The sequence below is a fragment of the Coregonus lavaretus genome, assembly GCF_964263955.1.
Source record: "Coregonus lavaretus genome assembly, chromosome: 23".
NCBI lineage: Eukaryota > Metazoa > Chordata > Actinopteri > Salmoniformes > Salmonidae > Coregonus > Coregonus lavaretus.
This window is the reverse complement of record NC_140010.1, coordinates 43902780-43925941: the sequence shown is the minus strand read 5'-3', so window position 1 is coordinate 43925941 and position 23162 is coordinate 43902780. Positions and strand designations below refer to the sequence as shown.

At 42.5% G+C, this 23162-nt stretch overlaps 1 protein-coding gene across 1 annotated transcript in view; it reads right to left on the bottom strand.

The window, feature by feature from the left end:
* The window catches only part of amph (amphiphysin), a 117768-nt gene that overhangs the window by 74940 nt on the left and 19666 nt on the right, over positions 1 to 23162 (bottom strand). Inside the window, exon 2 of the mRNA XM_084188015.1 lies at positions 16246 to 16326. Coding sequence (XP_084044141.1) covers positions 16246 to 16326 — 81 coding nt within the window. The remainder of the gene's footprint in view (positions 1 to 16245; positions 16327 to 23162) is intronic.

Sequence of the window (23162 nt, the reverse complement as noted above, 5' to 3'; positions counted from 1 at the left end):
AACTATTTACAAATGGCTGTTGTGTTCGTTTTACATCCCAGGTGTAGATGATTAGATTTCACTTTCACCCTGGCTTGTGCATGTCTTGATAGTCTTTGAAGCAGTCCCTCTCTGCCAGGAAACAAAAAGCGAACTGGCATTTCGGACAGAAGATCTGGCATTTCACCCAAGCAGTCCCTCTCTGCCAGGAAACAAAAAGCGAACTGGCATTTCGGACAGAAGATCTGGCATTTCACCCTTTTTCCCCCCTGTGTTTTGTGCAATGCTTGCAGTTCTATCTTTTGGCATGTGTGTTGGATAGTGGCGCTCACCTTGAGTATTATACCACTTGTGATGGTTGTGAGGTTGCTTTGGGCCCCCAATTCAGCCATTTCCAACACCAGCTGCTCTCAGAAGGCCAACTGGGAGAGAGGGGTTTGACCTTTTGCTTTGGCCATCTGCTTGTAGAGAATGCAATCATTTACTGTGGCAATGTCCACAAAGTGGTTAAAAAAAAGTATTATACCACTTCCTGGTCTTGTGGAGGACCTGGTAGTAGCCTATCAGAGCATCAGATAGGTCAACACCCCCCCACGCTGGCATTGTAGTCCTTCACAGAAACGGGGACATTCTTCCTTTTTCACCCTCCTTTCGACATGGTCGTTATTGAATGTCTTATGCTGTGTGGTGAGCATGGTTACTTCCCTAGTGTCCTTCCATTTAATAAAAAGCAGCTTGTTAGTCCTGATCCAACGTATGGTCCCTCTCTCTGCTGTCTTTGTCATGTCGTTTACCTTGGTCTTGGGGAAACACATTCTGTTAGGACGAATGGTGCCACAAGCCCCTATTTCCTTTTTCAAGCGGTCTATGAAAAGTGGATGTAGAACCATCAGATGGGGTGATTGACATAGCAGTGGGGGGTGAAGACCTTGACCGGCATTGCTGGGTAGGGGTGGCTCCAAAATGTCATCATCCAAATCCTCTGCATCCCCCACTCTGTGGTGAATAAAATAAAGGGATATATTGTTGTAAGACACACACAGATTTACAGTTGACTACATTTACAAAACGACATTACTGTAAAGTAAAAACACCAAGCCTAAACTTTATCTGTACAGTGACTCACATAGAAGGTGTTAAGCACACAATGCAAACAGTAACACTTTGGAGACATAGGCAGAGGTGAGAACCACAAATAAACAATGGCCATGAGAATTTAGTGGCCTCTAAAGTAAAAAGGATGAAATTTAAAAGGAAACAGTTAACTAATATGAAACATAGACAATAACTACTTTGGAATTATATAACATTGAAATTACTTGTTACATCGGCCTATGTAAACTAAATGCAAAGCACAAAAAGCAGACAACTTATAAAAAACGAAATACATATAGTAAATTAGCTATATCAAGTCATGAAAATAATTTACTTACAGATCTAAAAGTGGATCCGATCCTTCTAGAAAGCAATCTTCATCGGCCGAGTCGAAATACTCGTTGTCCAAATCGCTCCCCTGATCCGAGTCCGATCAGTATTTTGTTCAAAGCTTCTATGTCGGTATACTTATTCATAGCTGCCTTCTTTTTAGCTTCCTGTTCGATATTCTTAGTTTTACCTTTTTTTTTACCCCCCTTGCGAAGCCATCTTTTATGCGAGTAAATTAAAGCGATGACATCTGTTTACAATGTAGAGTGCACGGTGCGTCTCGTCTCTGAGCCGGGTAGCAATAGTTCACATTACGCAGGTTCTAGGACAGGGTTCTTCAATTCCGGTCATGGAGGGCCGAAACACTTCTGTTCTTTATTTCTACCTGGTAGTTAATTGCATTCACCTGGTGTCCCAGGTCTGAATTAGCCCCTGATTAGAAGGAGAGGATGAAAAACAGAGGTGTTTCGGCCCTCCAGGACCGGAATTGAAGAACCCTTTTCTAGGCCTTGCTTTTTCCCACCCAGGTCAACTGCATTTTATACCCATATATGGTAGTAAGTCACACCGAAGATTTTAAGGCACGGTTCAATAGCCAAGATACTCAGCTTTCCGCAGACACTCTGCTTTTGCAGAGATGGGCTACAGTTCTCATACCAGACTGAATTGAATAAAACAAATCTAATAGGGTCCCCAAATATGGGGACCTTACATTTAAGAGGTTAAATAGGTGCATAATGATTTTACCGAGCTATATTGCTGAACATTTTGGCAGAACTGATTACAAATATTCCATTATGGCTATGGTAGGTAAGTAACACTGTAATTTCAGGACCATGGGCAGTTACTCATGCCTACACACACATTCTGTCCATGGTCCTGAAATGACAGCACTGCTTGTACAATTGATGCAGTGCTATGCTAGCTTTGCGTGGCATAGCATATTATCGTGTTTACATCAATGGAGCTGGAAGCTTGTAAATGTTATGTATTTCAGAAAGAGCTTGCTCTCATTCTGCAAATGTAATGTTATACAAACTTTGAACTTATGCTGGAACATGTGTCGGCTAATGCAGTCAGGTAGCTTAGTGGTTAAGAGCGTTGTGCCAGTAACCGAAAGGTCACTGGTTCTAATCCCCGAGCCGACTAGGTGAAAAATCTGTCAATGTGCCCTTGAGCAAGGCACTTAACCCTAATTGCTCCTTTAAGTCGCTCCGGATAAGAGTGTCTGCTAAAATGACAAATAATAATGGGCCAATTTGGGAAGTAATTTCTTTTGATATTGACAGGTTGGGATCGCGACCCTGTGGGTATAACCAGGTACAGTAAGAAATGTTGACCCACTAGTCATTGTAGTGTAGTAATTTGCACAACTATAACTTAATATGTATGTAATTTAGTTGTACAGTGCCGAGTAACCCTTGGTCATTCTGTTATTTATTCACTGTAAAATAAAGTTTTGTGGTTGGTCTTTCAAAGCATTCCATCATGGTCCCCTGTAGCTCAGTTGGTAGAGCATGGCGCTTGCAACACCAGGGTTGTGGGTTCGTTTCCCACAGGGGGCCAGTATGAAAAATGTATGCACTCACTAACTGTAAGTCGCTCTGGATAAGAGCGTCTGCTAAATGACTAAAATGTAAACATGGTACATTTAAGTCCTCCTACTGTAGCTTTACCTGCTATCAATCAGATAACACATTCCAGCATTTATTGTACCAGCAAATTTACATTTTATCAGATGCTCTTATCCAGAGTGACTTACAGTTAGTGAGTGCATACATATATATTTTTTTCATACTGGCCCCCCATGGGAATCAAACAAACAACCCTGGCGTTGCAAACGCCATGCTCTACCAACTGAGCTACATCCCTGCCAGCCATTCCCTTCCCTATCCTGGATGACACTGGGCCAATTGTGCGCCGCCCCATGGGTCTCCCGGTCGCAGCCAGCTACGACAGAGCCTGGATTCGAACCAGGATCTCTAGTGGCACAGCTAGCACTGCGATGCAGTGCCTTAGACCACTGCGCCACTCTGGAGGTTGTATAGTATAAAATAGTATAATTTTAAGACCATTTCAGGCCATCCTAGCTTTGCCTGGGACTTACCATTATGTCTTCTAGGTTATAGCTTTTCCTAGCTTTGCATGGCATTTAGGTTTGGTTATACAATCCTTGAAATATTTGCATGCTGTCACTGTATCCCACATTTTGTGTGCTCTCCATAGCTTTGAGTGCTATTAACCATACATCTTGGAGTTAAGACTTCAGCCTTCCTTGCTTTGCATGCCATTTGTCACCATATGACACATTTTGTATTGAATTTGTTTTGAACCGTTTTCTGATTTCAGCCTTCCTAGCTGTAGCTCACCCTCATATTTACCATATGAAACATTCTGTATTGAATTCACAGCTTTTCCTAGCTTTGCATGGTATTCCCCGTCTGACACATTTTCGGGGGTTTGGACCGCTGCCTTGTTAGCACAGTGTGGTCCGTGGTCTTTGCTTGGGATTTGCAAAACCTGGCTGGTGTAGCGTAAGCAACAGCAGAAGTGGCGGCACCAGCCGCTGTAGTGCCAGCCCTCCAGTATGACTCAGCGCTCCAGTGTGAAGTTTCCCCTAGGTACAGATCTAGGATCAGCTTCTCAGCCCCCTAACCCTAACCTTTAGTGGGGGAAATGCAAAACTTGTTCCAAGCAAAGTGGTGGTGGTGGTACCAGCTGCTGTAGAGCCAGTAAGAGTTTCAGTATAAATCAGCAGCACAGTCTGTCTAGCGCTGATTCATGATGCTTTTGCACAGCGGAGCGGGGCGAATCAATCTCAGGCTACTGCGGGGGAGCTGGGAATTTAGCACGAAGCATCTCCCTTCTGGACTGCTGCCACTTAATTTGCATACACGCACACACACACACACACACACACACACACACACACACACACACACACACACACACACACACACACACACACACACACACACACACACACCACATAAAAAGACACACAGACACACTAGAGTGCATAAGTAGGTAATCTTGGTATTCACACCCCCACACAGACACGCACACACACACTCTCTCAAAAAAACATAGACCTGTAACGGGGGTTAGTGTGCTGCTAACAGCTTAGCTTCCTCCACTGTCCGACTGCCCCACACTGAGCTCGAACCAGTGATCCTCTGCTTCACAACACACGTGACCGCCCTCCTTGACAATGTGCAAACCGATTGAGCCATACAAAATGCACCTCTTGGATGGCTCCATCGGTGACATTTCAAGCTAGCTGTGGAGTGAGTTTACGGTACTTTCTTAACTCCGTTACACATGTATAAGAAATAAGATGTGATACATGCATGTGTACGCGCACACACACACACACACACACACACACACACACACACACACACACACACACACACACACACACACACACACACACACACACACACAGTCTCTCTCTGAAAGACCCAACACAGCAACCTATGGATATTTACATTTGGGTCTAAACTGACACAAACGAACCACTAAATGTCACTTTGGCTATGGCTGCATCCTACACAGCAGAGAGATACATCTAAATTATCCAGCTGCCATTTTGATCTATTGCTCAGGTCTACCAGTGTCATCAGTATTCGGAATTGCATCAGAATGCAACGAAGCTCTACAACTTGTCACAGTGGAGAGGAGGGACTGGGAGTGGCCAGATGGACAGGCCAGAGAGTTAAGGCATAGGTAGGGTAAAAAAAGGGATGAAAAGACAACGAAAGTTTAACATTAAATGTTCTCGGGGAGATATTTGAAAGAGGTAAATGTAGAGAGCGGAAATAGAGAGCAGTGAGGGAGAGGAAGGAAGGCCAGTTGACTATGTAAAACCACACTGGTGTTATAAAGCGCTCTAATCAGGATTATATAGGACAGGTGGGGAGACGTTTACATTACATTTACATTTACGTCATTTAGCAGACGCTCTTATCCAGAGCGACTTACAAATTGGTGCATTCACCCTATAGCCAGTGGGATAACCACTTTACACATTTTTTTTTTTCATAATAGTTTTTTATTTTTTATTTTTTTTATTTTTTTTGGTGGTAGAAGGATTACTTTATCCTATCCCAGGTATTCCTTAAAGAGGTGGGGTTTCAAATGTCTCCGGAAGGTGGTGAGTGACTCCGCTGTCCTGGCGTCGTGAGGGAGCTTGTTCCACCATTGGGGTGCCAGAGCAGCGAACAGTTTTGACTGGGCTGAGCGTGAACTATGCTTCCGCAGAGGAAGGGGAGCCAGCAGGCCAGAGGTGGATGAACGCAATGCCCTCGTTTGGGTGTAGGGACTGATCAGAGCCTGAAGGTACGGAGGTGCCGTTCCCCTCACAGCTCCATAGGCAAGCACCATGGTCTTGTAACAGATGCAAGCTTCAACTGGAAGCCAGTGGAGTGTTGGGAGGAGCGGGGTGACGTGAGAGAACTTGGGAAGGTTGAACACCAGACAGGCTGCGGCATTCTGGATGAGTTGTAGGGGTTTAATGGCACAGGCAGGGAGCCCAGCCAACAGCGAGTTGCAGTAATCCAGACGGGAAAAAGAGAGATGGGACAGAGAGAGAGATGGGGAGAGAGAGAGAGAGCGAGAGAGGGGGGGGGGGGGGGGGGTTAGATTTCACCACCATAAATGCATGCCATGTCTTGAATCACCTCTCATTCACACAGAAGGTGTGTGTGTGCGCATGTGGGAGCGAGCCTAATCGGATCACCATTTTTCACACTACTCATGTCACACAATAGGATTGCAGCAGTAATCTAGACCATATTAATTGATTTTAATTGACTAAATACTGCATCTTTTTATATTTCCCTCATTGCTAGTTTCACTGTGTATAGGCTTTACAATGTCTGTTGTACATTGAGATATCTCTCTGTTTTCTTGTGCATAAAGCGATTTGAACGGTTATATGCTGTAGAAATAGAGTTATAATTATTATTGTGTTATAATAATATTTCAATACCGTAATGATATTATAGTTATGGTAATATGATAAATTGATTACGTGTATCTAATCCAAAGCAACATATAGTTAACATACTCAGTTGCTAATCAAATCAAATCACATTTTATTGGTCGCATACACATATTTTGCAGATGTTATCGCAGGTGCAGCAAAATGCTTATGTTTCTAGCTCCAACAGTGCAGTAATACCTAACAATACAAAACAATACACACAAATCCCCAAAAATGAAGAAATATCAGAACGAGAAATGTCGGAGTCCGGAATACATGTGACCATGGGCGGTGTGTTCAATAGGGCGATATGGGCGACGCACTGCCAAACGGGAAAAGGAAGGGATTTTTTTTCTAATCAATTATATCACGGCAACAGTAGTTATCAGTGTTCACGTCTGATCTGCCAGCCACTAAATATCAAATCAGGCTAAAGTCGTGCTTCAAATGGCCCCGCCCGTTTTTGGGGCGATTTCAGTCAAGTTGAAAATCGCCCAGAAGTCTCTCATAGCCTGTCATGTAAAATCTATTTTTTTCAAATTTCAAAGCTTTCAATACATTCTCTATGGGTGTCTGTGGGCATGCACTTACGCGCTTTCGTCATACGTGACGTAACCATGAACGTAACTAAGACAATGGCGGCGAGCAGCGTCTCTGTTGTGACCTGCAGTGTGGCGTTATTTTATGTTTTTAATTTGTAGACTTAGTTTACAAACATTCTGCAAACATTCTGCTTTGAACTGATCTTTCGGTTTTGGACTGATCTTGTTGATCGTGTACATACCCGCTACGAACGGACTAAATAATGAAAACGCTGCAGGCAGCTGTAATCCCAATACAGCTGGGAGACTTGGCTGGATGACAGAGTCCCGGACAGAGAAGTGGAGCCGGCCACCTTCACCCTGGTCAGAGCGGACCGCGATCCTGGTAAGAGAGCGACTCTGTACCCCGACATTGAACTGCTTTCTGTGTCATTGCGACCTTACTATCAATTCAATTCAATTTAAGGGCTTTATTGGCATGGGAAACGTGTGTTAACATTGCCAAAGCAAGGGAAGTAGATAGTAAACAAAAGTGAAATAAACAATAAATATTAACAGTAAACATTACACTCAGAAGTTTCAAAAGAATAAAGACATTTCAAATGTCATATTATGTATATATACAGTGTTGTTACAATGTGCAAATAGTTAAAGTACAAATGGGAAAATAAATAAACATAAATATGGGTTGTATTTACAATGGTGTTTGTTCTTCACTGGTTGCCCTTTTCTTGTGGCAACAGGTCACAAATCTTGCAGCTGTGATGGCACACTGTGGTTTTTCACCCAGTAGATAAGGGAGTTTATCAAAATTGGGTTTGTTTTCGAATTCTTTGTGGATCGCTGTAATCTGAGGGAAATATGTGTCTCTAATATGGTCATACATTTGGCAGGAGGTTAGGAAGTGCAGCTCAGTTTCCACCTCATTTTGTGGGCAGTGTGCACATAGCCTGTCTTCTCTTGAGAGCCAGGTCTGCCTACGGCGGCCTTTCTCAATAGCAAGGCTATGGTCACTGAGTCTGTACATAGTCAAAGCTTTCCTTAAGTTTGGGTCAGTCACAGTGGTCAGGTATTCTGCCACTGTGTACTCTCTGTTTAGGGCCAAATAGCATTCTAGTTTGCTCTGTTTTTTTGTTTGTTCTTTCCAATGTGTCAAGTAATTCTCTTTTTGTTTTCTCATGATTTGGTTGGGTCTAATTGTGTTGTTGTTGTTGTTGTTGTTGTTGTTGTCCTGGGGCTGTGTGGGGTCTGTTTGTGTTTGTGAACAGAGGCCCAGGACAAGCTTACTTAGGGGACTCTTCTCCAAGTTCATCTCTCTGTAGGTGATGGCTTTGTTATGGAAGGTTTGGGAATCGCTTCCTTTTAAGTGGTTACTATCTGCCCCGTGAGTTCCCCCAATTGTTTGTTACCGTTGTGTACTGTTGATAATCACAAGTTTACTGGAGAACTGAGACCAAGTAGAGACTTTGGACAGGGTGGATATGGTATAATAAAGGCAGTTTATTCAGAGGTAAAGATATCTGGAATCGCGTGCACGGACTCGTTCGTGCACGCGAGTAAAGTAAAAGTGTCCTGTCTTAGGTCAGCTAGGATCACCACTCCTTGGCCACCTGCTGACAAGGCTGACAAGATAGGACTCTTTTGTCCATTGTTATAGGATAGGAACAGAAACAAACGCCCAACACAAAATGGGTCATGCACAAGATTTTAGTCAGACCAAGCTATAACATTATATATTTACTACGACAGTACATTCAACCAAAAGCTAATATAACAAAGGCATCAGAGATTATTTATAATCTGTCACAGAAACTGGAATCCATCTCCCCAGATCAGTCAATAAATGCTTCTGGTATTGACTTATATGCTGCCCCTGTCTTCATGTTGTTGCTGGATATATCTTTTTTAAAATGTGTGTAGGTCACCTAAATCATCAGAAAAATTGCCCCTCCTGAGAATTTTTTCAGGAGCCGCCACTGCATGTGACCAATGTTGGAATCAAATCCACAACCCTGATGTTGCAAGTACAGTACCATGCTCCAATTAACTGATCCATAATTTGACTAACAATATTGTAGTAGTAAGTAAGTAAGACCTGTCCGAGCCAAATGGCCCATAGGGCAGGAGCTTATCTCCTGTTTCTGCAGCGTGAGGCAGCTTGACGTACAACTACATGCCCATATGTCCTTAAAGGATATACAGTGCTGTCACGTCTCCTCCCGTTGCTCCCCTCCGGCGCTCTGATTCGCCGGTTTACTGAGCGCACCACCTCGGCAACACAGGAATGGAAACCCAATGCACCCTAGTCACCTCCAGCGCACCTGCACCTCATCATCCCATCACCACCACTGTATATCCCTGGACTGTTCAGTCATTGTTGTGTGTAATTGTTAGCGTCGTGTCGTTTACTCGCTCTTTGTTATTCTCTTTCTCATTGTTAAGTAAACCTTTACCTTGTTGATTCCTGCGTCTGCGTCCTGCCTCTTCGAATCCTCAGTACTTGTCACAAGTGCCTTCAGAAAGTATTCATACCCCTTGACTTATTCCACATTTTGTTGTGTTTTTCTAACCCCACTACACACAATGCCCCATAATGACAAAGTGAAAACATGTCTTTAGAAATGTTTGCTAATTTACTGAAAATAAAATACAGAAATATCTAATTTAGTATTCACACCCCTGAGTTAATATTATGTAGAAGCATCTTTGGCGGTGATTACAGCAGTGAGTCTTTTTGGGTCAGTCTCTAACAGCTTTGCAACATGGATTGTACAATATTTTCTAATTATTCTTTTTAAAAAATGTCAAGCTCTGTCAAGTTGATTGTTGATCATTGCTAGACAGTCATTTTCAAGTCTTGCCATAGATTTTCAAGCCAATTTAACCCACCCGTTGTCCTAGGGTCAAAATGACCCGCCACTGTGTTGAACCAACTTTATTTAATTTTTATATTTTTGGGATCATTTGTGAGAAGGAGGCAGTGAGACTTTAAAGAAAGTATAAATATAAATGATCCAAAAAATATAAAAATTAAATAAAGTTGGTTCAACACAGTGGCGGGTCATTTTGACCCTAGGACAACGGGAGGGTTAAGTCAAAACTGTAACTAGGCCACTCAGGAACATTCAATGTCGTCTTGGTAAGCAACTTCAGTAGATTTGGCCTTGTGTTTTAGGTTATTGTTCGTCTCCCAGTTTCTGTTGGAAAGCAGACTGAACCAGGTTTTCTACTAGGATTTTGCCTGTGCTTATAGCACTGTATTCCGTTTATTTTTATCCTAAAAAACTAGTCCTTGCCGCTTGCAACGCCAGGGTTGTGGGTTCGCATCCCCAATGGGGACCAGTATGAAAAAATGTATGCACTCGCTACTGTATGTCGCTCTGGATAAGAGCGTCTGCTAAATTACGTAAATGTAAAAAAATGATGCAGCCACCACCATGGATGAAAATATGAAGAGTGGTACTCAGTGATGTGCTGGATTTACCACTGAAGTTAATTGCTTTGCCACTTTTTTTGCAGTATTACTTTAGTGCCTTGTTGCAAACAGGATACATGTTTTGGAATATTTATTATGTACTGGCTTCCTTTTTTTCACTCTGTAATTTAGTTTAGTATTGTGGAGTAACTACAATGTTGTTGATCCATCCTCAGTGTTCTCCTATCACAGCCATTGAACTCTGTAACTGTTTTAAACTCACCATTGGCCATAATGGTGAAATCCCTGAAAGGTTTCTGTCCTTTCCGGCAACTTAGTTAGGAAAAAGGCCTGTATCTTTGTAGTGACTGGGTGTATTGAAACACCATCCAAAGTGTAATTAATTACTTCACCATGCTAAAACAGATATTCATTGTCTGCTTTTCCTTTGTTTACCCATCTACCAATAGGTGCCCTTCTTTGTGAGGCATTGGGAAACCTCACTGGTCTTTGTGGTTGAATCTGGGTTTGAAATTCTCTACTCGACTGAGGGACCTTACAGAAAGTTGTATGTGTGGGGTACAGAGATGAGGTAGTCATTCACAAATCATGTTAAACACTATTATTGCACACAGAGTGAGTTCATGCAATTTATTATTTGTATTTGTATTTATTTGTATCTATTAGGGATCCCCATTAGCTGCTACCAAGGCAGCAGCTACTCTTCCTGGGGTCCAAACATATTAAAGCACCTACATTACATATAATTGTTCTGGACTTGGGGACTGTGAAGAGACCTCTGGTGGCATGTCTTGTGGGGTATGCATGGGTGTCCGAGCTGTGTGCTAGTATTTTAAACAGACAGCTCGGTACATTCAGCTTGTCAACACCTCTTACAAAAACAAGTAGTGATGAAGTCAATCTCTCTTTCACTTTGAGCCATGAGAGATTGACATGCATGTCATAATGTTAGCTCTCCGTGTACCTTTAAGGGCCAGCCGTGCTACCCTGTTCTGACCCAACTGCAATTTTCCCAAGTCCCTCTTTGTGGCACCTGACCACACTACTGAACAGAAGTCTAGGTGCGACAAAACTAGGGCCTGTAGGACCTGCCTTGTTGATAGTGTTGTTAAGAAGGCAGAGCAGCGCTTTATTATGGACAGACTTCTCCCCATCTTAGCTACTGTTGTATCAATATGTTTTGACCATGACAGTTTACAATCCAGGGTTACTCCAAGCAGTTTAGTCACCTCAACTTGCTCAATTCCCACATTATTCATTACGAGATGTAGTTGAGATTTAGGGTTTAGTGAATGATTTGTCCCAAATACAATGCTTTTAGTTTTAGAAATATTTAGGACTAACTTATTCCTTGCTACCCATTCCGAAACTACCTGCAGCTCTTTGTTAAGTGTTGCAGTTATTTCAGTTGCTGTAAGAGATGACGTGTATAGTGTTGAGTCATCCGCATACATTAACACACTGGCTTTACTCAAATGTCGTTAGCAAAGATTGAAAAAAGTAATGCCAAGAGTGTGCAAAGCTGTCATCAAGGCAAAGGGTGGCTATTTGAAGAATCTCAAATATAAAATATATTTTCATTTGTTTAACTACATGATTCCATATGTGTTATTTAATAGTTTTGATGCCTTCACTATTATTCTACAATGTAGAAAATTGTAAAAATAAAGAAAAACCCTTGAATGAGTAGGTGTGTCCAAACAAGATCGTCTCTAAGCTTTACAGGAATGGGGTTCTGAATATAGACCACAACACCGCCCCCGTTGGCATTTCTGTCTTTTCGGTAGATGTTATAACCATGTATTGCTACCACTGTATCATCAAAGGTATTATCTAAGTGAGTTTCAGAGATAGTCAGAATATGAATGTCAGATGTTACAAGCAAGTTATTGACTTCATGTACCTTGTTTCTCAGGCTGCATATGTTAAAATGAGCAATTATTAGCACTTTTCTGGTTTGCTTGATTGGTTTTAATACTTTACTGGGAAGCTTATCAGAAGTAGACTTGCTCATGTTATTTATATTGAAGCTGATAGTGCAGGGTGAGCTGCACACAATGGTCTTCCTACTAGGGCACACCGCCTCAGTGCTAACAGTGTAACTCTGGTTCATAGGCTCATGATTACTGCATACAATAGCTGTAGGATCAACAGAGGTATTCAGGGCAATTAGGAGGACATAAATTAAGTTACTATTATGTGACTTGTTGAGCAAATTTTTACTCCTGAACTTATTTAGGCTTGCCATAACAAAGGGGTTGAATACTTATTGACATTTCAGCTTTTCATTTTTATTTAATTTGTATCATTTTCAAAAAATATAATTCCACTTTGACATTATGGGGTATTGTGTGTAGGCCAGTGACAAAAACATCTACATTTAATCCATTTTAAATTAAGGCTGTAACACGTTTCATTTCGCTGCCACTGTGTCCAGTCCAAGATGAGCTGTTCATCAAAAAACATATTTCTCTCAGATTTTGTGAACAAATTTGTTTACATCCCTGTTTATTGAGCATTTCTCTTTTGCCAAGATAATCCATCCACCTGACAGGTGTGGCATATCAAGAAGCTGATTAAACAGCATGATCATTACACAGGTGCACCTTGTGCTGGGGACAATAAAAGGCCACTCGAAAATGTGCATTTTTGTCACACAACACAATGCCACAGATGTCTCAAGTTTTGAGGGAGCGTGCAATTGGCATGCTGACTGCGGGGATGTCCGCCAGAGCTGTTCCCAGATAAATTAATGTTAATTTCTCTACCAACGTCGTTTTATAAACTTTTGCAGTACATCCAACCGGCCTCACAACAGCAGACCACGTGTAACCACGCCAGCCCAGGACATCTACGTACGGCTTCTTCACCTGCGGGATCGTCTGAGACCAGCGACTCGGACAGCTGATGAAACTGGGGGTTTGCAAAACCAAAGAATTTCTACGTGCTTGTCGTCTTCACCAGGATCTTGACCTGACTACAGTGCGGCGTCATAACCGACTTCAGATGGCAAATGCTCACCTTCGATGGCCACTAGCACACTGGCGAAGTGTGCTCTTACGGATGAATCCTGGTTTCAACTGTACCAGGTAGATGGCCTACAGCGAGTATGGCATTGTGTGGAAGAGCAGTTTGCTGATGCCAACGTTGTGAACAGAGTGCCCCATGGTGGCGGTGGGGTTATGGTATGGGCAGGCATAAGCTACGGACAACAAACACAATTGCATTTGATCAATGTCAATTTGAATGCACAGAGCTACCGTAACGAGATCCTGAGGCCGAATGCTGTGCCATTCATCCGCCGCCATCAACTCATGTTTCAGCATAATAATGCACGGATCTGTACACAATTCCTGGAAGCTGGAAATGTGCCGGTTCTTCCATGGCCTGCATACTCACCAGACATGTCACCCATTGAACATGTTTGGGATGCTCTGGATCGACGTGTACGACTGCGTGTTCCAGGTCCCGCCAATATCCAGCAACTTCGCACAGCCATTTGAAGAGGAGTGGGACGACATTCCACAGGCCACAATCAACAGCTTGATCAACTCTATGCGAAGGAGATGTGTCGTGCTGCATGAGGCAAATGGTAGCCACACCAGATACTGACTGGTTTTCTGCTCCACGCCCCTACCTTTAAAAAAAAAGGTATCTGTGACCAACAGATGCATATCAGTATTCCCAGTCATGTGAAATCCATAGATTAGGGCCTAATGAATTATTTCAATTGACTGATTTCCTTATATGAACTCTAACTCAGTAAAATCTTTTAAATTGTTGCATGTTGCGTTTATATCTTTGTTCAGTGTAGTTTCGATATAGTTTAGGTGTAGTTTCGATGGGCCATCATCAGCTACTAAATGTTGTCCTCTTAAAACTGCTTATAACACAAATTCTGTTTGTGTTATGAAGATTCTAACAACGATAGTGTTTTAGACTTATTTAGGAAAAGTCAAGAACGGGACATAATGGCATTGTAATTAAAAAAGTACATTCGTTTGGAGTCAATATGACACTCTCTGCTCTCCTAGTGTTAACTGATTACATTTGTGGCCGCCTAGCCTACTATCTCCTGGTTGCTGAGCCTAGCCTACTATCTCCTGGTTGCTGAGCCTAGCCTACTATCTCCTGGTTGCTGAGCCTAGCCTACTATCTCCTGGTTGCTGAGCCTAGCCTACTATCTCCTGGTTGCTGAGCCTAGCCTACTATCTCCTGGTTGCTGAGCCTAGCCTACTTTCTCCTGGTTGCTGAGCCTAGCCTACTATCTCCTGGTTGCTGAGCCTAGCCTACTATCTCCTGGTTGCTGAGCCTAGCCTACTATCTCCTGGTTGCTGAGCCTAGCCTACTATCTCCTGGTTGCTGAGCCTAGCCTACTATCTCCTGGTTGCTGAGCCTAGCCTACTATCTCCTGGTTGCTGAGCCTAGCCTACTTTCTCCTGGTTGCTGAGCCTAGCCTACTATCTCCTGGTTGCTGAGCCTAGCCTACTATCTCCTGGTTGCTGAGCCTAGCCTACTATCTCCTGGTTGCTGAGCCTAGCCTACTATCTCCTGGTTGCTGAGCCAGTGAGAGGTTGCCGAACCTATTGTGATTATTACTGTTCTATCAGGGCATTTCTCATAGTCTATTAATTATAAGCCTATGGTTTATTATGTGTAGGTCTATGTGAGTCACATGTTAAATGCAAGAGTCATGGATTTACGTAGGCCTACAAGACTATTTGGTCTGTAATGCAAAATCACATGTTAGATAGTTTGTTGTTTGCAATCGATTACAGTAGGGTATAGGGTAGGCTATGCTTTTATTATGATTTAATAATGATTTGAGTGCCCAAATTTTGGCCCACCTACATTCTTGCTGGCCCTGCCATCAACTGATTCCTGCCTATGCCACTGGACCAAATACTAAACTTTTTTACTGAATTTGTCTAAATACAATTTGACTTCTTCACATAGGGGGATTAGATACATAAAGTGCTTTCATTTCTAAACGATAAAACAGGTATGTATGGAAATACCTTCAAATAAAAGGTGAAATTCTGTACTGTTGCCTCATATGAAACATTTGATCTCAAATCAGTGATCCTGTAGCCAAATTCTCTCTTATTTTAAAAGCTTTTTTTTTTTTACATACTGTAGGGCCTTCATTTTCTGCATAAACACACTCACTCATCACACATTGTAGACCAAGCATGCTGTCAAAACAAGCGAACTAGACTTGATTTGAATTTGTTCTGCTACTGACAAACAGTCGAATTGCAGTTGCCCCCTTCCCTGTCCCTGACTGTGCTAGCAAATACAAAGTAACCTACTACTGGCAGTATTCATTTCAAACTCACCGTCCGGCGTCGGTAGGTAGCTCATGCATGCGGGACGAGTCACAGTGGAAAAAGGGCAGTGGGAGGGGACTTTTTTCAAGATTCATATGTTTATGAGAAATTATCTAGTTTGATGGGCAATTTGTTATATCTAAAGTTACAAGAGAGAAAAGAGAAACACATGTAATATAAAGTAATTAGTTTTAAAAAAATACAGTATTTGGCCACTTTTTATATAGTAGGGCAAAAGGGCAGGTGCACCAGCACCCTTAGGGCTCCATCTGTCCAAATACTGTACATATGGAGGGAGTATATGAAACAAGGGGGTCTGAAGAAGGAATCCGTTCACCAGGCATCATAGTATTGTTAAAAATGTATATGCAAGCAGAGAAGCATCAGGTCTCATTTTGAGAGTCTGGGAGAACTCGACCGGGGATCGAACTCCCAACCTTCCAATCTCAGGGCGGACACTCTAAACAAAAGGCCACTGAGATGGTACCTGACAAAATTCAATTATGTAATATAATATGAGAGAACAAAGTCATTGGCCTTCCTCACCTCCTGTCGCTTGAAGTTCTGGACGGCTTGATCAAAATGGTCATCTTTTGTCTCATCCGCCTTTCCCAGCTTCTGCAGTACCTGGAACCAAATGAACACAATATGTTCAGAGACAGTCTGTGAAATAAGCATCAATTAGCCACTTTTGCTGCTGATAGGAGTAGGGTGAATTGCCCCTAGACACTGATTTTGTGTCAGTTTTGCATTTTCCCTTAATAGTTAAAGGTCCAATGCAGTCATTTTTATGTCATTATCAAATCATTTCTGGGTAACAATTAAGTACCTTATTGTGGTTATTCAAATAAAATGTCAAAAAGAAACAAAAATAGCTTCTTAGCAAAGAGCAATTTCTCAAGCAAGAATTTTGCTAAGACTGTCTGGGAGTGGTCTGAGCGAGGGGCCTAATTGAACGAGCCACATGTAACCTGAAAACTAGCTGTTATTGGCAGAGAGGTTTGAAACTCTGTTATTAGTCTATTAACTTAAATCGCCTGGTGATGTCGCCAGGTAGGCTAAAACTCCCTCCCACCAAAACAGGATGAAATGTCAGGTGGTCTTTTCAAACTGCTCTTACACTAAAAGGGCATTATCATTATTTTCACAATTTCACAATATTATTCCTACCGCAGTGTGAAAATATATATAAAACACAGGAAAATCATGTTTCTGACTACACTGGGCTAAGGTTAGGATTGGGGGAGGAGAAGCTGATCCTTGATCTGCATTTGGGGAAACTTCACCCTGGAGCTTAGCACACACTCATCAATTTAAAATCAAATCAAATTGTATTAATATTGTATTTAAAATCGCAACACACTTTATAGCAAAACAATAAAAAAAAGGCAATTAAAAAAAACAACAGAGGGCAGAAAATTACAGACTTGCCAACTAGATTGAATACCAACTGAATTGTATTCTTGTTGACCTGGGCACTGGGTACTGGTTGCTAATGAGTAGAGAATTTTCAAAAGATACACTACATTACCAAAAGTATGTGGACACCTGCTCATCAAACATCTCATTCCAAAATCATGGGCATTAATATGGAGATGGTCCCCCCTTTGCTGCTATAACAGCCTCCACTCTTCTGGGAAGGCTTTCCACTAGATGTTGGAACAATGCTGCGGGGACTTGCTTCCACTCAGCCACGAGCGTTAGTGAGGTCGTGCACTGATGTTGGGCAATTAGGCCTTGCTCGCAGTTGGCATTCCAATTCATCCCAAAGGTGTTCGATGGGGTTGAGGTCAGGGCTCTGTGCAGGCCAGTCAAGTTCTTCCACACCAATCTCGACTTTTGCACGGGGGCATTGTCACAGGAAAGGGCCTTCCCCAAACTGTTGCCACAAAGTTGGAAGCACAGAATCGTCTAAAATGTAATTGTATGGTGTAGTGTTAAGATTTCCCTTCACTGGAACTAAGGGGCCTAGCCCGAACCATGAAAAACAGCCCCAGACCATTATTCCTCCTCCACCAAACCTTACAGTTGGCACTATGCATTCGGGCAGGTAGCGTTCTTCTGGCATCCGCCAAACACAGATTCGTCCGTCTGACTGCCAGATGGTGAAGCGTGGTTCATCACTCCAGAGAACGCGTTTCCACTGCTACAGAGTCCAATGGCGGCGAGCTTTAAACCACTCCAGCTGACGCTTGGCATGGCGCATGGTGATCTTAGGCTTGTGTGGGGCTGCTTGGCCATGGAAACCCATTTCATAAAGCTCCCGACGAACAGTTCTTGTGCTGACGTTGCTTCCAGAGGCAAGTTTGGAAAGACGATTTTTACGCACTACGTGCTTCAGCACTCTGCGGTCCATTTCTGTGAGCTTGTGTGGCCTACCCGTTGTTGCTCCCAGGTGTTTCCACTTCACAATAACAGCACTTACAGTTGACCGGGGCAGCTCTAGCAGGGCAGAAATTTGACGAACTGACTTGTTGGAAAGGTGGCATCCTTTGACGGTGCCACGTTGAAAGTCTCTCTTCAGCAAGGCCATTCTACTGCCAATGTTTTTCCTATGGAGATTGCATGGCCATGTGCTCGATTTTATACACCTGTCAGCAACGGGTGTGGCTAAAATAGCCGAATCCACTAATTTGAAGGGTTGTCCACATACCTTTGTAGATATAGTGTAAATAAATAGTGTTTTCCATAGGATTCTCCACTCTTGAATGACCTCACCTGTCCCCAGGCATTCCCAAAGCTCCTTTCAGACTACACAATTGTATAATTCCTACAATCGTATAACCTTTCACGCTACACGACACTTGAGTTCTATTATCACATTTGTTAAATGAAAGGCTTTCATGTTTACTGACTGTTTACTGGAACAAAGAATGTCAGACATTTATAGAATGTGCATCGGGTATAATAAATATGAAGCATGTTTTCATTTAGTTCCTCAAGGCTGTATGACCATCGAGAGTCTGTACACAGCACTCGTACAACCTTTCAGAGCATGATCATAAAATTTGTCACGAATATCGTGTAGTGTGAAAGCAGTTTTAATTTACGCAATCTGAAAATAGGGTTTGATAGGCTGTGCAAATGTATAATGTAGGCCTATGTGCAAATACAGAATGTGCATGCTTTCATGTCAAATTTGGAAAAATGATATTGACTATTCAATATAATCTGAAATAATTGACTATCTTTGATATTGTACTTTAAAGGTAGCTCATCACTGCACATGACTCATGACAGATGTGATGTGACCCTATTCTATTGGCCATGCTATCCAAGCCAATAGAACCTCCTCCTTGGCAAACAACCAGTCCAGACTGTCCATACGGTCAATCAATGCCAAACACGTTCTTCCTCGGACCACAACAAAAACCACAAACGTTTCAGCGGACATCGTAAGCTGCCTGCTCTTATACCGAATCAGTATGAGGGTCAAGTAGCTACATCTACCCTCTACCATACTTAATGGGATGGTCTGAAATGTGATTCATCCATTTGTGAGTGACTTGATGGAATAAAATAACAGAACATTGAAGATGACTTTTTAAAAAACAGAGTGGCTAAGGACCCTTTTCGCCCTGCCCGCAGGATGCCTTCACCATTTTCTCCATTGTTTGGCACATGCGCAGAACGTTAGCCTATATGAACATTTAGAAAACGGGAAAAGGCTTCCTGGAGGGTGGGGAGAACATGATGCTAAACCTCGGCCTACAAAATATTACTGTGGAATTGATTGATGAGAATAAAAACACAATCAAACCAAATAAAAACACATTTCAAACAAACAAATACATTTAAGGCCTAAACATTCCTTCCTGTGAACTAACATGTGGCAAATTGTGGCCCAGCAGTGGCTCCCGGACCACTGTTTGGGAACCACTCACTACTCTAAGAGATCCCCCTTTGAGTCAGGGTTGTGTTAATTTGCAACAGAAAATGAACCAAAAAGTGTTTCTTAGTGGACACGTTCAGGTAGTCCCTCCCCGCTTTGGCCCATTTGCTTCTGTTTTGTTCCTAGCTGAATACGACCCAGTCCCTGGTGAAAAGGTTGAGTCAGAGAGAAAGAAAGTGGGCTGATCCCGAATGGAGTAGCCATCTGGCCCTCTCCAAAGGACAAGGGAAGAGGCCAATCCTCCTAGTGGTCAACAGTCTAGAGAATCCCCTTGGTAGCCTATGGAGTAGGGTGACGTTTTGGGGGAGGGGAAGCTGATCCTAGATCTGTACCCCAGTCCATTAAGTAAACACTATCAGACAGGTAGAGTGATCTGACATACAGTACAAATCTATATGGCACAGAGGAATACACAAACTGAGTAAAAGCATTATGCTGAGTCAGCGGTCTCTCAGCGCGTTGTCCCAGCGTCAAATACACTGAATTGGTCCCCAGTTCCCTCAAAGCTAGCCCAAACGCTGAATGAGTGAATGTCATGAACTTAACAAGTAAGCGACAACAACTCAGGGACTAGTAAGACAACAGAAGCACAGAGCCTAGAGGGCGTTAGCATAAAACGAAACGATGCGACGGAGGCTTACGTAAGCGGTTGCATTGTTTGTTTATCGCAGACAGCTTTCTAGGTGATAGTGATTGCTTCAGCGGAAGGGGATCAGGTTGCAGAGACGAAGACTGTCTTTTCAATGGCTATTTCACTGGTAAAGTGGACAAACTGAGAAGTGAAATGACAACATTGAAAAGTGAACCATCATATTTTTGTATAAAATATCTAATAATGAAATAGAAGGATTGCTGTTTTGAATTTGGTCAAGTTAGTGTGGGTGAGGTGGAAAAACGATTGTAATCCATCAATAATGATAAGCCACCAGGTACACACAACCAAGATGGGAAACTATTGAAAATGCTAGCAGACCGTATTTTCACCCCTATTTGCCATGTCTTTAACCAAAGCCTAAAGGTGTGTGTCCACAGGCGTGGAAGGAAGCTAAAGTAATTCCACTGCCTAAAAATAGTAAAGGAGGAAGAAATGACATGGTAGGTGCTGGCGTGTTGAGCTCCAAACCTGTTTCATAATTTAGTGTATAAAAATTGTAATTTGAGGACATATCGGAACTGAAGCCTTTTATTGATATGTCCCATGATATGCTAAGTCAACAAACAAAGCGAGTTAGAGCAGTAATGTCATCCAGCAAAACCGACGAACCACAGCCATCCAAACATTCTAACATAATGGACGGAGAAGGAGATTACCGGATAACGTTCTCCAAGGATGACAGTAATGTGTTGGCGAAGATAAATTAACAATTGAAAAAGCTAGATCTGATCCCTGGGGTATTGGCATAAATTGAGGCCCTCAAACTGTCGGTGGAGTTTAACAGCAAATTATGACATGACATGGGCTCGGTGGTTACCCATGCCAAGTAATGTGTAATGGAAGATCATATATTTATATTTGGGCTATTATGTTAATGATTGGGCTACTATTCAGAGCGGTAGCCTAATTTCTGCAACTCACAGCCGATGTACATCTAATGAGTAGGTAGTGCTGAGCGATTAGTGCTTTTTGAGGTCAGTTTGGTTTCGTTTTGATTATTAATAAATAATGACGGTCTTCAATTTCGTTTCAAATTATTTATTTATACATTAAATGCACTATGCATTATATGGGTTGAATGCTGTAGGTTTCTGGGATAAACACCATTATCCCAGAAACCCTAGACCCACTCCAATTTGCATACCGCCCCAACAGATCCACAGATGATGCAATCTCTATTGCACTCCACACTGCCCTTTCCCACTTGGACAAGAGGAACACCTACGTGAGAATTCTATTAACTGACTACAGCTCAACACCATAGTGCCCTCAAAGCTCATCACTAAGCTAAGGACCCTGGGACTAAACACCTCCCTCTGCAACTGGATCCTGGACATCCTGATGGGCCGCCCCCAGGTGTAAGGGTAGGTAACAACACATCTGCCACGCTGATCCTCAACACGGGGGCCCCTCAGGGGTGCGTGCTCAGTCCCCTCCTGTACTCCCTGTTCACCCATGACTGCATGGCCAGGCACGACTCCAACACCATCATTAAGTTTGCCGACGACACAACAGTGGTAGGACTGATCACTGACAACGATGAGACAGCCTATAGGGAGGAGGTCAGAGACCTGGCCATGTTGTGCCAGGATAACAACCTCTCCCTCAACGTGATCAAGACAAAGGAGATGATTGTGGACTACAGGAAGAAAAAAAAAAGGACTGAGCACGCCCCCATTCAAGATTTGACATGGGTCCTCAGATCCCCAAAATGTTATACAGCTGCACCATCGAGAGCATTCTGGTATGGCAACTGCTCGGCCTCCGACCGCAAGGCACTACAGAGGGTAGTGTGTATGGCCCAGTACATCACTGGGGCCAAGCTTCCTGCCATCCAGGACCTCTATACAAGGCGGTGTCAGAGGAAGGCCCTAAAAATTGTCAAAGACTCCAGCCACCTTAGTCATAGACTGTTCTCTCTGCTACTGCACAACAAGCGGTACCGGAGCGCCAAGTCTAGGTCCAAAAGGCTTCTTAACAGCTTCTATCCCCAATCCATAAGACTCCTGAACAGCTAATCATGGCTACCCAGACTATTTGCATTGTCCCCCCCACCCCACCCCCTCTTTTACGCTGCTGCTACTCTGTTTATTATCTATGCATAGTCACTTTAACTCTACTCACGTGTACATATTACCTCAATTACCTTGACTAACCGGTGCCCCCGCACATTGACACTTTTTTTCTTTTTCTTAAAACTGCATTTTTGGTTAAGGGCTTCTAAGTAAGCGTTTCACTGTTCACTGTTGTATTCGGCGCATGTGGCAAATAACATTTTATTTTATTTGAATAAAACAATTAATAAAAGTCCCATGATGGTGGTGACTGCCCATTACGGCTTATCACTTATTAAACATACTTTATTCACATTACTTTACTTTATGGAAAACGTTTAACTGAGGTCAGTCAATTAGTTGTTTAAAAAATAAAAAATAACTGAAATGTTGGTTAATCGCTATGAATAAGCAAATGGGACATGCATTGGATGTATAGGGTGCTTTGGTGAGGGTGAATTTAAATGCTATTTTCTCTCACCAACGTTTCATTAGGCCTACTTTTACAACAGTATATACTGTATATACTGAACAAAAATATATTTTCATGAGCTGAAATAAAAGATCCCAGAAATTGTTCATATGCACAAAAAGCGTATTTCTCTCATGTTTTGTGCACAAATTTGTTTACATCCCTGTTAGTGAGCATTTCTGCCATGCTAAAATAATCCATCCACCTGACAGGTGTGACATATCAAGAAGCTGATTAAACAGCATGATCATTACACAGATGCACCTTATGCTAAGGACAATAAAAGGCCAGTCTAAAATGTGCAGTTTTGTCACACAATACAATGCAGCAATGTCCACCAGAGCTTTTGCCAGATAATTTAATGTTAATTTCTCTACCATAAGCCGCCTC